This window comes from Cuculus canorus, chromosome 14 (genome assembly GCF_017976375.1).
Source record: "Cuculus canorus isolate bCucCan1 chromosome 14, bCucCan1.pri, whole genome shotgun sequence".
Classification (NCBI taxonomy): Eukaryota; Metazoa; Chordata; class Aves; order Cuculiformes; family Cuculidae; genus Cuculus; species Cuculus canorus.
The window spans coordinates 14,235,162-14,251,249 of NC_071414.1; the positions used below are offsets into that span (position 1 = coordinate 14,235,162).

Sequence of the window (16,088 nt, forward strand, 5' to 3'; positions counted from 1 at the left end):
GACATAAGCGATGAATTAAATCCTAGTTTTAGACTCTCTCTGGAAGTGATCTGGAATTTATCTCCTCTCTTTATTGCAGAAATTAAAGAATTTTGAACAGTTAAACTAGCAATTGCAGAACCCTAATACAATTGCAGCTTGCAGAAGCAGCCATACTGCAGTTGTGAGTTTGCAGGATTGAAAACCAAAGCTTGCCAAGCCATCACTGCTAATGCTAGAACAGAGAGTCAAGGCAATACAGGTCCCTACACACTCCGACTTTAAAATTACGGTATGGAAGCCCTTTCGAATTGCATCCATTTAAGAAGTCCCCATGGAACTCTGTCATTCAAAATGCTCTTGTCATGACCTTCTCTAGATGTCATTTATACTTTTGGAGTTTCAGTGAAATTTTCATTGTATGAACAGATCTTTGGAGACTGGGTCATATTAATGCCATATGTAGTAACTGTACTTAAATTCTTCCCGATAGACCTTGTGTGAGTACCTAGCACTACTCTTCTGAAAGACAGCAGGTTTAACTACTGCAGAGCCTCTTGAGACAGCAATGAAATGCCAGGCTTCCCAGGGTGAGGTTCTCATGCTGTAAGAGGACTCTGCAGTGTAATTTGTGAGGACATACGTAGCTAAACGTCTTGTGCCCGTTATAAACATGCTTCGGCTTCTCAGCTGCTGTGTCATAATGGCTTCTCACATAGCTCTTGTACTTCAAAATATTCAGAAGTTTTGCAAAGGATGAAGTAATGAACCTCAACCCCTCCTGATCAGCTTGCTTTAGCTTATTATACATTGCAATACTGCCTTCAACAACCTCAGGCATCTGAACCCACAAGCTGAGACAGCTCTTGCTTTAAGCACGTTGCATACCACCTACTGAGTTTGGGATTTTTTTTTGCTAATCCAGACAATTTGACATTGCACTTTTATAGCTTGGGAACAGATCTATGTTTGAGTAGGAGCCATATAATCTTAAAGAAGGAACTAAGTAGTGCCTATGCTTGGCTTAGAAATCAAGCCTCCCTGCGAAGTTAAGAATAGGTACCTAGCACCAGGGGTCTCTTGTTTGCGCATAGACGGCAGCAACAGATACTTCCTAAGCCCAAACCATCACCCTGTGGATCTTGTGGACTCCCATACAGTCAGAAGGAAGTTTGCCAGCCTTAGATTTTCATCTCCTACAGATAAATTAACAACTTCACTATTTCTGCCCCAGAAGCCATACAGATCCCTAAAAGATTTCATTTCCTTTCATCCTCAACACAACCTGAGTAACATTTCAGGATCACACCGCAGACACTTCCCAGTCCAGAGACCACATTGCAGCACTGAACTCGGACTCCTGCACTGCAGGTACCAATAGCAAGTGCTGGACTGACCAACAAGCAGGAAGCAAAATACGTGTACACCCTACAATGCCAAAGGATCTGCAAGAGCTATGCAATCGCATGACACTTACTGAAGCCTCAAATTCCAGATTGCTCCGATTCTACCTGCCTTTTGGAAAATTAGACTGCCAGAGTACCAGATACGCTCCTTGCTATTTGCCATGTAATTAAGCAGTAATTGCTGCCCAAGGCTAATCTCCGAGCGTATTTTTCCTGTGGAGCTCGGTGCCAGAGTTCACATTTGTAATTTAGTGGTGTGCCAAGGAGCTATACCTAAACTCACAAAAGGATTTTCTCCACTCATCATCTCTCTCTTCTGCTTTGGTGGCAGCTGGGATTCTGTATTCAGAGATGTTTGGGCTGGGCAAACAAATTAGCAGAGACCAGCCTCATTAGGAATTCACATGGGTACCCATCCTGCCTCACAGAGGGAATGAGATGCTGACTGCTCAGTTTCTGGACCCCAAACATTCCGCAGTATAAGATGTACACTAAAACCTCGTCTTTCTACTCACACAGCCTGGCAGCCTCCAAAGAAGCTGAAGCAGCTGCACGATCTGCCCCCAAACCCATGTCTCCTTCCGATTTCTTGGATAAGCTGATGGGGCGAACGTCAGGATACGATGCCAGGATCAGGCCAAATTTTAAAGGTATGCAAAAAAACCTGCTTTTTAGGCATTGTTTCATTTTGGGACTGAAAAATGCATGCAATTGTATTAATGCATCCCTAACTGTACACAGAATATGAAAAATCTTTGTGTTCACATGAAATACATATGATGAGACAGTTGTCACGTGATCCCTTGTAGATATCTGGAAAGGTATCCGATTTCCACTTGGAATGGAAACAACCTTGTAATACCTTTATGAGCAGGAAGCACTTAAATGTCAACACACTGACGGATCAGGGATCCTGCCAAACCAAGCAGTAACTGAACGTGTTACATATTAGAAGAAAAATCTTCAACTTTCCTTTCCCCCTACACCACTGCCCACAGCACCTTCTAATAGTGGGCAATGCTCCCCCTTACACCCACTGAAGCCAAGAGGAGTCTCTCTTGTTAGCTCCAGAGGAATTCAGCCAGATGCAGGGGGCAGCTCTGACTGTCCCTCATAGTAGAGGAGCTCTTAAGCTATTGCCCCACAAAGCTTCGTTTCACACCCAATTTCCTCAGTTCACCCTATAGTCATTGGCAGCCAAGCAGCATTGAAGCAGGCTTTGGAAGAAGGAATAGAACATCTTTCTCTGCTCCTCAAAACAACGATTCTAGCTAGAGTGGAGTTTGTGGGACTTTTTTGCTATCTTTTTAGCTGAGCTCACTTTGACAGAGCTATTTGCTCTTGGCTTGCACGCAGAGATAAAGTGGGACCTGCCCCCTCTCAATCACTGCCCAGCCCTCTTCAATGCTCATGTCATTCCCTACTTTTGTCTCCTACCACCAATTCCTCTTCACCCCAGTATTCACTGGCAATGCTAATATTGGGCACCATTAATCACGGTGCTAGCATTTGCCATCCAGCTTCAAGCAATAAGGTTTATCCTGGACTTTAAAACCCAAATATAGTGGGAAGTCTGTCCTAGTTATCAAACTAGGCAATAGAAAACATTCTTGTTTCTGTCCAAACCACAAAGAGTTAAAAACCACCCTGTAAACCTGTCTACCACTAAGTTATGCACACACACAAAAGAAATTAAACTTTAATATTTAATGAAATGTATACATTATCTTCCTGCTGAAGGCAGCTGTACTGCATTTTTATTTGAGATAATTTAATTTCAGTTTTATTTCAATGAACTACACCTTCCCTACAGGGCAATTTTGCTGGCTTAGCCTCCCACACATAAATCAGGCTCCAATTTATATGGGAGGCATAGGAGGTGTTTTACAGAGCTTGGGGTTGTAGCTTTACAAAGCATGTAATTTAAATTAACTGCAGTAACTCATAAGGGCATTTTAATGGCTTAGATCTAAATGAAAATAATACGAAAGATCTGCATCAGATTGATTTTTGGGGAGGGGAAGATTAACAAAAAGAAGATTGCAGCTTTTCCGTAAATGCTGTAAAGTCTGGACTTAGCTGGGGATTCTCATTCTGAGAACAAGAGGCCTTTGGTTTAAGTTGGACAATAAAGTCCAACTGAGGCAAGGACAGAGCTGAATCCTGCACATATGGGACAAGGAACCTCTCACCCAGGTCATACCCTCAATGTCGAAGACTATAGTCCTTCACAGCTGCATCCCACTGCAGAGGTGGCACATTTCAGTGGTAGGAAGGGAAGTTTCTGGAGCCTCACAGAAGCTAAAAGAACCCCAAACCCTGCAGAGCGCTCACAGCTCCCCTTGGATACAGTAGGAAGAGTGCAGTGCCTCAACAAGAGTCAAGTTGCCCCAAGAAGAGTCTTCTTCACACGCACTGGGCCAAGCTCATCCCACACTCAGCTTCACATCAGCACAGCATCAGGAAGCAGAGGCCCAAAACCTTCCCTGCACATCAGTCATGAGCACACACACTCACTGGGAGGTCAGCTCAGTATTTTTCTTACTCTGTGCCCTTTTGGGAGGGAAAAAAATCACATGCACATGGAAATTCTCTACGGTTCATGAGATGGATCCAGAGAGGAAAACTATTACTCCTGAGGCTCAATAGGAGCGCTACAGAAGGGATGAAACAAGTGCTAAAGCCTGATCACCTATGTGCTTTCAGCTGTTGGATAAATCTCACAAGCCTTTTGGATAAGGGGGTTGATGAAAGGGGAGAAAAAGAAAAAAAATAAAGGACACCATTTTGTATCTGATATTTTAGCCCATGCCTGTATTTAACAGTCTGAAGGAAGAGCTGCACAGATTGCACAGTACATGAGCTGCTGCTGAGCTGGCAAATGGCTGTCTGGGAACCGGTTAGGCAGAAGCCTGTTTGAATTGCCTGGGACTCATACCAAGAAAAGTATGGAGGGTATAAAAAAAAAAGTATAAAGCCATAGAGAGTATTGCTGTTATATAGCTGCAGTCCTACTTCTGCAGATGACAGGCACAAAGTTTCAGAGAGGCCAAAGTACAAGAGGAGGAAAGGGAAATAAAGAAGAGCAAACCCAGCTCCAAATGTTACTTAGTAATCAGGAAATTCCATTAATTTCCACACAGGAGGAAATTTGCACTGATTAGAGGCACAAGCCTCTCGTTAAAGCCATTCCTCCCCCCTAGTATTTCATCTTGCAGCAACTGCCAGACTGCAGATGTGGCCTTAGCGGGGCAAGCATCACTCCCCCTGTGAGGCTGAGACATCAGGCAGTGTTTGAAATGCAGACACCGTCCTCATCTCCATAAAGGATGGCGGAATAATCTAAAAATCCACACTCAACACTTCCACAGATCTTATCTCCCCAAAAACATTTGTCACGGGGATAATTAATTCTCCCCATTTTAAAGAGGGACCTTCACTCCTGGAGTAGTGTCCTCTGCTCTCTGCCTGGGCTGCCTTTTCCCACCACACGCTGGGTAGCGCCAGTAGTAGGTCCTGTTGGAACCCCAAGAGCAGAGGCCTTTTCTGCTTCTCCTCTCTTCTTGTTAAGTCTCTACGCAAATCCTCTCATTATACGTTGGCAAGCCACAGGATTGCCAGGCACCAGATACGGCTCTGGTTCCAAAATGTTCTCCAGTTTTTTGCATTGTGCATCTCTGGCATCACATCTTCCTCAGCGCAAACGCAGCTTTTCCACTTCAAATTTTACCATGCAATATTGTGATCCACTTTTAATCATACAGATACCACCGGGTACTAGTGCCACAGAACAGATTGGCGCACACACACACACACCTTTATACCCTTTGTAATCACAGTCTTTTCATCCCTTAATTCTCACTCCTCTTCTTTGGTTCCCCCTTAACTTTTCTAATGCAAGCAGGTTAAGCAAAGCTTTGATCTGAAAGCAAATAAAGCCCAGGACAAGCATGGCCCAAAGTTTGGGATTACCCTCTCCCAAAACAGGACAGACAGAATTTCCATTAGCAGAGCCCTGAAGCCTCCTGCCCAGCTGTGAGCTTTAGCAGATGCCACCATCCTCACATGGGGTACTTGTTCCTTTACTCAGCCACATCCCTACTGCACTTACTCTGTAGAAAGCCTGTAGTCCTAGTTCAGAAACACTTTAAATAAGCACTTTAGATGTACAAATCTCTAAACAAGAGGGCCTCTCAATTCTTTTTGTGGATACATTGCTCTCACGTTTAAGGTGAGCTTGGCACCCATATAGTAATGTTGCGATATCTACAAAGGTGTCCTGCCTGACTGTAATCCACTTCTTTTCATCAAAACAATGCACAAAAGAGAGATATAAACATCCTCCCAAACAGGGGAACAGAGGGTGAAATGAAAGCACTGTCTGTTGTCAAGGTAGCATCATACCCAGAACTACACTAAGTTGGGTCCATCCAGACCTTATACTCATACTCGCTTCTCAGTCACCCTCTTCCCACAACAGGTTTTAATACTGCAGCATGGAAATACTTTGTCTTCTAAGCACACGGTGAACTGCTGTTCCAATCTGTATTTGTCATGCAGGCCCACCAGTGAATGTCAGCTGCAACATTTTCATCAACAGCTTTGGTTCGATTGCAGAAACAACTATGGTAAGTAAAAAAATCACAGCACAGCTGCTCAGCTACTGGCTCAGTCTCACTGCACTCTCAGTAAATGCAGCATCACCCTCCTCTCTACTGCGACCAGAGAAAAATATTGCCTCCATCTTCCCAAGTTCACCTAAGGTCTGAGTATATTAACAGTCAACACACACAAGACCCCCAGTGAATGTGGTTGAAGATCACACTGTCTCCAACTGCAAAACAGTGTGAAGGCAAAGTATAAGAGTCAGAAAACAAATGGCTTGTCTAAGGCTACAAGCTCAGAGGTGGCTGCAGATAATATGCATGTTTAAATGCATACGAATCCAGAAGCTTGAATGGCCACTTTAGTGAAGAGAAATCATCTTAACTCACACTCAGTCTGTAACAGATTTCAGATTCCCGAAGATTAAGAGAATCACTGGATGATATTTTTCCTTAGAGACATTTTTGTTAGACTATGATATTTAATAAAAAAAAAAATATTAAAACCAATATTTGCGAGTTAAGGCTCTCCTCAGACAAAATCAGTGAGCATGGCTAAAGTCTGCATCTAATTGGCAAGACACTGGGAGCAGAGGATCACTAGAACAGGAGATAATTGCCTCATCTGAAAACTGTTAAAGATTGGTTGTGACATAATCAGTGAACAGCAAAGGAAAACTCTGGAGGTGCAGTGCCTTACCTCTGTGCTAATTAAAGCTAATCCAGAAATATGCTGTTTAATTACTCTCTGGTAATTCTTTTTCTAGAACGATACTGAATGAATACTGTAAGACTCTAGCTTCCAGCATTTTGTACATTTGAGAAGGATGTTATAGGCTTTACATATAGATCACACCCACCGAGTTTAACAAGTCATTTATAATGCACACCACTGTCAGAGGAGATCAACAGCTGAATACCTGGGATTAGAAGTCTCTTCTAATACTATCCAAGCACACAGAAATACATTTAATAGCTGGATTGCAGAATTCAGAGTTCATAGATGAGACATAGATTCATCTGTATATAAAGCAAAAAAGAAAAAACTACAACCAAAGTACACATCTGTTATTAATGTACTATTTTATTGGATACCTCCTTCAGTGCTACAGGCAATAAGTATTGAGTTCCTATACAATCCAGAAAAGACAATCCAGAGAGTGCAAGGGAGAGGAGCAGGACCCACAAGGGATCCCTGTGCAACGTTCAGGGCACATTACAATGACATGTTTTTCAGTACATCTGTCCTACATTGCAAGAGGCATCAGAGCAGTCATACCAAGATGCCACAGGATCCCTGTAAGCAGGATGCTTCCTAAAATTAGCACAGGCTAGCATAAGAGAGAGAGATGCAGCTCACCTCCAAGACATGCTACGGGGACTTGAGATGCTGCTCATTTCATAGTCTGTCTTCCATAGAAAAAGTTCCCATGGGAACCCAAGAACACCCTCTGGGTACATTGCTTTGTCTAGAAATACCCAAGCCGGCTCTGACAAGCTAGTCCAGATGTCAGGCTGACGCAGCATTGCACACAACCCAGCATAATGCACTTCTTTGGGAACAGCAACTCTGCTTGTAAACACTGATGAGAACACAAGCAACACAGGTACTAAAATATCTGGAAATGAGAGCCCAGCAAGTTAGAGCAGCATTTGGGATTTACTAACCTAGAATTTACAGACAGTGCCAGCTCCCCACCAAAGTCTCTGGAAAGGGCAGAAGGTCCTGTCATGAAGGGATTTTGAGATGAACACAACTACTTTGAATTTAAACAAGTGATCAAACATCTGTGAGGGAAAAAGCCTGAGGGACAGAGGAGGCAATTCAATGCTTTACCATAAAGAAAGCAGTTGGGAGCATTTTATATACGGTGAAGGCATATGGAGAAGAGGAACATTTCCTTTTTATATCACCACCTGAAGCTGCCAGGAGCTGGGACTCAGTGCTCAAGATAACACCTCTCAGTACCATGTTTTAAAGAGGACCCAAACACAGCAAACAAGAGTATAGAAGAAATAAAGCCACAAAACAAGCTGCCCTAGACACAATGTGTATATGCAAATCTCTTTCTGCTGATTTCATGCCATAGTTTTGCCATCTGAAAAGAGCAAACCAAGTGTAACCTTCCAGCCAGCTGCAACACAGCTAGAACTGGTCTCCTAGCATCTCCTAAGGACAGGAGAAGCTAGAGGCTGCAGCTGTCCAAACGTTAAATACTTGCTCAGAGACATCTGTACACAACCTTTCCAATGAGATAACAAACCATCCTGCAAAACAGACTAAGCAAATCACTCGCAAACTACAGCGCAGCAGATAGCAAAGATGACTGATGAAGTGCAAAGGTCGCACTTAATGCTGGGCTCAAGCTAAGGTCAGCAAAATACATAAGTATCAACACACAAAGCCCATAGCAAAAGCTAGGTTTTGAGCTCAATATTCTACAGTCAGTCATTCTTAAAACCAGCCATCAGTCCCACAGAGATGATAAGCAGGTAAGAAGTCACGCAAAGCAAAATGAAAGGGTTTCTACAACATCTCACAGTCTGCTATGCTATCAGTCATTAGACCTGCAGTTTTTTGGTCATCTCTGTGCTTGGAGTTTGCTTTTGCACTGAAGAGGGAAGGGATTTAAAAGACAAACAAACAAACAAACAAAAATCCCCACAAACTGGAAAAAAAAAAACCCTAAACCTTACTACTAAATTCCTAAGTTTGAAATTCAGGATTGCAGCTACATCCCACCACCCCGCCCCCCCCAAGTAGCTCCATCCTTAGTCCAGAAAAATATGGTTTCCCCTCTTTTTGTAGGAGTGCTCAGAAAAAAAAAAATCTGATTATGTTCCAACACAAAACCCCCAAAAATATTAAGTACCAAGATACCCCTCACCACATGCCTGCCTACCTTCCTTAAGCAGTAGCCTCCCTTCCTGCCAGCACCTCCTCCCCCTTTTGGCTCAACTGTGGCTTTCACACAGGCTTCAAATTGGCTACTTGGCTACAGCTGGCAAGGCAATTAGGCCTGTTACTAACTCTTCCAACATCTGCTCCTGTTGTGTTTTGGGTTTGTTTCTTTTGCAATTAGTCTGCTGTAGTGCTCCATTGCAGGACACGTAGCCTTAAAAATGTTTGTTCATTCCCTTTCTAGAGAATGAGCCCAATGTCAATAAAGCCCCTTTTACCCTGCTGTCCAGGTAGGGCAATAGTCTCCCCTCCTGAGGGAATTTGGTCTCTACCGCGTTTTTTTCCATCAGCAAAATTTAAAAATCTATCAAAGCAAAGCCTCTCATCAAAAGTTTCCAGTGCTGAGGCTGGTCTGACAGAACCCTTGAGTCAGGGGCTGAAACCTATTGAGTTTCCTGGCAGCATCCATCCCTTCTTCACTGCACTACCTCCAGCCTGCCACTGCATTCTTCAGCTCACTCATCGTCAGATGCCAAGACTGTGGTGTCTTGGGAAGGAAAGGTCTGAAACGATCTTCCATTTCCTTGGCTCCTTGTGCGGCCACTAAGCAGAATTTCATTTCAGCATAATCAAATTGAACTACTTTGTTCGCTTCAGTCATTTTCTTCCTGCCCTGTATCATTTCCCCCTTGGGAATAAAATGCCTTTGTGCAAAATTGCAAAGCTCCCGAATGCCTTCACAACACAGAGTTGCTGCTCTTCACTCCTAAGACAGCCAGAGTAGACTGCACAAGGTAATCAATGCCTGGATGTGATTGGCACACAAATGAGGAGCTCAAGTGATAAGAAGGATGTAAAGAAAGAAATATCTTTTGCTGAATTTGCAGCCTCAGTAGAATCTTTTTATTGCTTGAAAGTTCACATCAGAAATTGGTCCATTCTGTCCATCACATAGGATAAATGTGGACTTCTTGGTGATGCTAATTAAGACCTCATGCCACAGCATCCAGGAGGAACACTATATATGTCCAGGTAGCCAATGAATGTTGTTTGGCTTATAACCTCTCATCTTGACTGCAATGCTTAGGCATGAAGCTTTCAACACACATCCTTTAGCTGGTACAGAATACTGTAAACCCTTACCTTAGGCTGTGTCACAGCCACAAACATACGCCACCATTTGCTTTCTTCCTGCTGGCTTCTCGGGCAGTGTCATATCCACTTTGCAGTCACAGTGTTTGTTTTTACATTTATGTTCAAATAACACAAGAAATCTAAAAGGTTGCTCAGCACCTTCAATACTACAGTGTAATGCAGTTGTCTGTCATGTGGGAAAAGGCATCCAGGAGGAAACAGCCATTTTTAGTGGCCAGGCCAGGACTGTGGGATAAGTCAACAGAGAAAGAAGATCTTCATAAACACACATAGAGATAAAATACTAACATCCTAAAATGATAAAGCCAGAGAATCGTATTCAGTGCATGTATTATATTTCTTTGGCTTTGCGTTTTTTATATCACAACATAAATGCTCAGGTGTCTACATTCCATACAAAAAAATATCCGTTGCAAACACTTGTCTCCAAAGAAGGACCACAAATAGCATGCACCAGCGTTACTCTCATGTCCACCATGGCAGCCTTTCTGTCTATGGCCTCTTATGCCTGTTGTGGCAGCAATGCAACTCTCTCTACACCCCTCATCTTTTCCTTTTTCCTTTTGGCAAATTTTGGAGCTGAAGCAGTAAATTTACTCCAGCAACAAAGCTTATCTGCAGCAACACAGGCTATTGCAGAGAGATTGGCTCCATCTCCCCCCTCCTTCCAACATTCCATCAGGCTGAGAACAATTCTGGGCAGCTACCAGTGAAGTTTCTTCCAAACATGAGTTTAATTTGTGTTATACATGATATAAGCCCCCAACTGGAGCTGACCTGCTAGCATCCAGCTTATTTGTAGCTGAATAAGCAAAACTACCTTTTGCTTTCTACCTATTAGGTCAGTGACATTAATTTCCCCTGACTGCAGTGGCTGCAGATATTTACACACAGAATAGAGGGAATTGAAAGTATACAAGTTGTTTGTGAAGTTGTTGCGTGCCGTGGGAAGTGGTGATTCAGGGTTACTTTCATTTTCCAGGTTTGCGTGATTGGCTAGTGCTGTGCTAAGACCTTGGTTCCTTGCTGTCCACAGCTATTCACAGTTTCTCAAGACACATTGTCCAGGATGGACAGAGATGAATAATTAAGTCAGAGGGATGCACTAGGACTTGTGAAGGTGACATTTGGAACATCAGCAGAAGGAGAGAGTGTTGCAACTCTTTCATGTTCATAGGTCTGCTCCTTTTAACATCAAGTCCTTAACCCATTTGCTATTGTCACAACCATTAATGTCATTAGCATCTTCTGTGCTCTGAGGATGCAGATGGCACTAAGTGGCCTGAAAGATTTTAGGCCTTGGGCTTGGCTATAAACTGCCTCATCCAAAGCACACAGCACCCAAGACACGATACTCTCCCAACTCTCCAGTGTGACTGGACTCCTCAAGAGTCATGTCCTCCTGGACAGGAGGCTGTAGATTCATAGTTAAGCAAGCACTTGAGACAGCAGCATCAGAAAGACTGCTCTCCACATGCACCCTTCAACTCGAGAGCTTTGTGTTTCCCAGATGGAAAGAGTAGACCTGATGGCAGAGAGTCAGGAAGATTTCCTCAGAGATGTGAAATACTGAAGGAAAGGTCCCAGTGCCTGCAGCAGGTTCTAGACACCGTCAGACACCTTCCATTAACTGTGTCTTAATAGAAGTCTTCAAAGTGCATTAGTATTAGAAAGGCACCAAAAAAACTTTCAATCATGACAGCAACTACTACTTGGGCCAGCGCAGTGAAATTGGTTTATTGTATGCTGCTCTTCAGATGCAGTCGGCCTCTGTACTTAGAAAATGTCAATTAATTTGGGGTCATGGAGCTTTTATCCCTCTCCTGATAGCTGGCATGTCCTCTTTTCATCTCAATTTGTTGGCTCACTTTCTTATGTGAAATTCAGCAAAAGATCACCCTGGGAAGGTATTGGTCAGACAGGGAGAACAGAAACCACCTTTAATTGTCTAGGAGAATGTCTGAGCTCAACCTCAGCAGTCAGCCTTGCCCTGGGGAACTCAGGGGAGCTGTAAGACACATGGTTACGAGTCAGATACGATTTTGCATAGTGCTGGGGACTAGCTTCAATTAAAGAAGATGGCAATCATATAAAATCTGTAGCATTAATGGCATTTTGACACTAGCAAGGGCAACCCAGAACACTCACTTTGGATTAGGAGAGCAGACTTCATGCACATCCTTCCCATGTTCACATACCCTCACCAAGGGCAACTGCTCCCACCAGTTCATCTGAGCTGCACTTACATTAGTGGACACACAGGGAATAGCCCTTCCATGAACTGCCTCTCTCACTGTGCCCTTTCTTTTCACAAATCTGGAGGAACCATAAAGAGTCACAGTGTTGGATGGTTCAGCACTAAAAAGAAGTTGGCTTCCGTGTCTTTTCCCCCTTAAACCACCAGTCATCTTGCTGACACCAGCCCTTACAACCCCTGCAACTGAACATCACTACTCCAGCCCGGGGGAGCAGACTAGAGGTCTTGACTCTTCACACACAGCTGATGATTACTGTGATGGAGGGATGCAAGGATAGGCAGCTGCTCGTGTTATGAGATAGCTGTAAGCCACAGAGCTAAAAATAACAACAGCTCCTTAAAAAATAACACCAAGTCAACTTGCCAGAGCTTGGGAATGTAGGTCTAGACATGGTTTATTTTTGAGAATTATTTTAGTACATGCTTTCAAGTTCTCGGGATCTTCAGCCTGCCCTGATCAGTAATTGCATTTCTTTGCTCCCTGCTAACACTCTGCAGGATTACAGGGTGAATATCTTCCTGCGACAGCAGTGGAATGACCCACGGCTGGCATATAATGAATACCCTGATGACTCTCTGGACCTGGACCCCTCCATGCTGGACTCCATCTGGAAGCCCGATTTGTTCTTCGCTAATGAGAAAGGGGCCCATTTCCATGAGATTACCACAGACAACAAGCTTCTGAGGATCTCCAGAAATGGCAATGTGCTCTACAGCATCAGGTGAGGTGACTCGATGGGGAGAGTTCCACCAAGGCGGGGAGGGCAGAGCTAAACTCCCACCCCTTATTCAAGCCTAAAATGAGGAAGTGGAGACTTTGGGCGTGCAGCTGGATAATAGAAATTGAGGGGGTTTTGAGTGGCAGAATATCCAGTTAACAGTGTTATAGCAATGTGGTGGGAAGGGACCTCTAGAAATCTCTCACACAACCTCCTTCTGATGATTGAACAATAGTTCAGGTTGGCTGTGGCTCTGCCCGGCCCAGCTGAAATGCCCCATGGATGGAGATCCCATGACCTCTGTGAGCAGCCTGGGCCAGTGTTTCATTCTCCTTCTGCGGCAGATTCCCTCACTTAAAATCACGGAAAAGTGAAACACATACTTATTTCCCAGACTAATGCTCTTTCAGCGTTGGTACTTTTTTCAGTTAAACACAGCTACATGAGCTAAAAGAAAGAAAAAGGTTATTTAAATCCATCCAGTGCTTATAAACTGTGAGGTATACAGCTCTCTGTTTTCATGTGGGAACTGTGGGAGCAGAGTCATGCGAAGAGGTCTTTCTTCAGCCACCCCAAGCAGAAGACATTGGCAAAAGTGTGGAATCTTTCTGGTAAAGTGCCACCGGCTACCTGAGCTTCAAGTCCTAATTCTGCATTAGTAGTTTCCCTTTAAAAGAAAGCATGAGTTATTTTTCTTCATGGTTTAGATGAGCACTCGAAAGGATTGGGCACCCTGGAAGTGCTCTATCACACATCAGTGATGAGATTTGGACAGAGACAAGTTTTTCTGTGTCTCATGCCTCCTTCCAGAAGTCAGGATCTTGGAGAAGGATGGTGCTTTTGAAAGGCATGGAGAGTGCACACCATAAGCAAGACTGCCTCTGGGACAACAGAAGCCGCTGCATTGCTGGGGGTACTTACACATCCCCAGGCAGCTCTGTTGTCAAGATCTGCTGAGACACAACTGTGCCTGGGAAATTTATTTTCAGAAACAGTTTTCTTTGAAGAAGGGAAAGAAAAAAATTAAGTGAAAAAAGGGAGGATGGGAAATGTCTCCTTACATCGGTTGTGGAATCCATGTTGGAGCAGAAGGATGTGGGTACTTCAGCCAGACATCACCACTTGCTGCTACTTTGACAACAGGCAGAGATGTAATAACCAGGAAGGTGTTAGCCAAAGCATATTGAGATCAAATGTTGGTCTGGGAAGGAATTTAGCTCATCTCTACATATCTCAGTCTGGGAACTTCTGACCCTCACAAGTAGATTCCTTAGGATCCCTGATGTAAAATTACTTGAGATGTTATACTAGCACAAGCCTAAAACCAGCTGTCCTACACAAAGAAGAGTAGAAGCCCATGAAAACTATGTTTTGAATGCTGCAGCATTTCCTGACAAAAATTTAGGGAAACTGTTAAGAGGAGCTCCATGGCTTTGTCTCAGCATGACTCTTCCCGTTTATCCCTTTACTGCTCAATCCAAGAATTCATTGGTGAAGCTGAAATAATTGCACTGAATTTCCCACAGGAAATCAAACCAACCTCCCAAATCCACTTCACTTCCAACTCCATCTGCTCTTTATTTTAAACCAAAGAAATTAATACCAAACTTCATGAGCTTTAAGAAGGAAAGTTTAACTCTGTCTTGAAGACTTTTTCACCTCATCTATAATGGAAATTTGCCTACGGTACGCACACCTCATCTCACATGGCAGCTCCCAGTGGAAGCCATGGGGAAGAAAAAGCAGCGTGGAGCTGTAAAATGGAAAATAAATTTAAATCTGCAACTTAGATAGTCTTCCTCAAACATCAAAGTGGTTCTAATCCAAAAACTAATTTTCCAGTGGCCAAACCAGTAAAAGAAACGAACACTGGATGAAGGTAGAAACTTCATGTTTCTTAATTTATAGAAACAAGCAGGTAGTAAATCTGCCACCAGCAACCTGACAGTGAGTGTGGCACAGAGTCCCTTTCCAGGTGAGCTTTCAGGAGCACAGAGTGGGAATAATGGGTCACCCCAGCACTGGGGTTGCTCTGCAAAACAGAGCAATGACTCAGCAGGGAACGTGAAGAAATGAGGCTGAGCTGATCTCTGTTTCCAAGGCAAAAACTTGAAAACACTTCTGTTCTTCTTTTAAGAGAAGAATTTCCTTACCTCCCTCATCTCCAAATGAAAATGCAGGTTTCTTTTTAAGTACATCTTCCTGTGAAAACCCATAAGAAACACGACACTCCTGATGGAAGAACACAATGTAAATACAAAGAGTTTTGAAAAGGAGAAATAGTCTTTCCCTTTTTAAAAAAAGGTTTCTCTCTAAAGTGCTCTGCCGTTTTCTACCTGGCTCTTTGCTACTACTATTTGCCATAGTCAAATTCTAGCCAAGATACTCACAAAAATGGAGTTTGTCCCATACACCCAAAGTTCAGCATGCTCAGGACTGGGTTCACCCAAAATCACCCTTGAGGATTTGACTCTCTGACCCCTTCTGAGCACAAACTTGTCCAGCGTGTGCTCAGAATCTCATGACCTCATCACAGCTACAGTCACCTCTGGCAGTTATTCACATCTGGCAGATATTTACAGTGAATTCTTGTCAAGGGGCTTGTCTGAAAATGTAATTGAAGGCTTATCTCTCTGACTGATCAGAGCTGGAGTCCTCTGCTAGAGATGCAATGAGAAAAACAAAGTGGGAAAAAGGCCAGTGGCAACTCTCTTCTACTCAGGTGTTTGTTTAAATACAGAAAATGCAGTTGTTTTCATAAAAAGGAAACATAAGCAGGTTGATTCTTTTTGCTGTCACAACAGAACTCTAAACTCAAGCAGAGAATTTCTTCCAACGTAAGGGTTTAAGTTAAAATATCTTTCCCTCCTGCTAAGTTTCCTGTAGGTCTGATGATAGAGAAATTCAGTTCCCGGCTCCCAGTAAACTCTGCTATTTTTACATCAAGGCACAAAGCTGAAAAATCTAAACACTTCAGGGAACCCCATTTTCAGCATTATCAAACCAAATAATAAAAGTTTGAATCAAATAATTTTATATCAGCTTGTTGAACCATACAAACGTTTT

The 16,088-nt window shown here is 43.3% G+C and overlaps 1 protein-coding gene across 2 annotated transcripts in view; it reads left to right on the top strand.

The window, feature by feature from the left end:
- Positions 1-16,088, top strand: part of GLRA1 (glycine receptor alpha 1) — a 37,828-nt gene that overhangs the window by 13,747 nt on the left and 7,993 nt on the right. For both annotated transcript variants that reach the window (XM_054079623.1, XM_009561392.2), the window contains exons 2-4: positions 1,905-2,035; positions 5,946-6,013; positions 12,802-13,025. In XM_054079623.1, the coding sequence (XP_053935598.1) occupies positions 1,905-2,035; positions 5,946-6,013; positions 12,802-13,025 (423 nt within the window). The remainder of the gene's footprint in view (positions 1-1,904; positions 2,036-5,945; positions 6,014-12,801; positions 13,026-16,088) is intronic.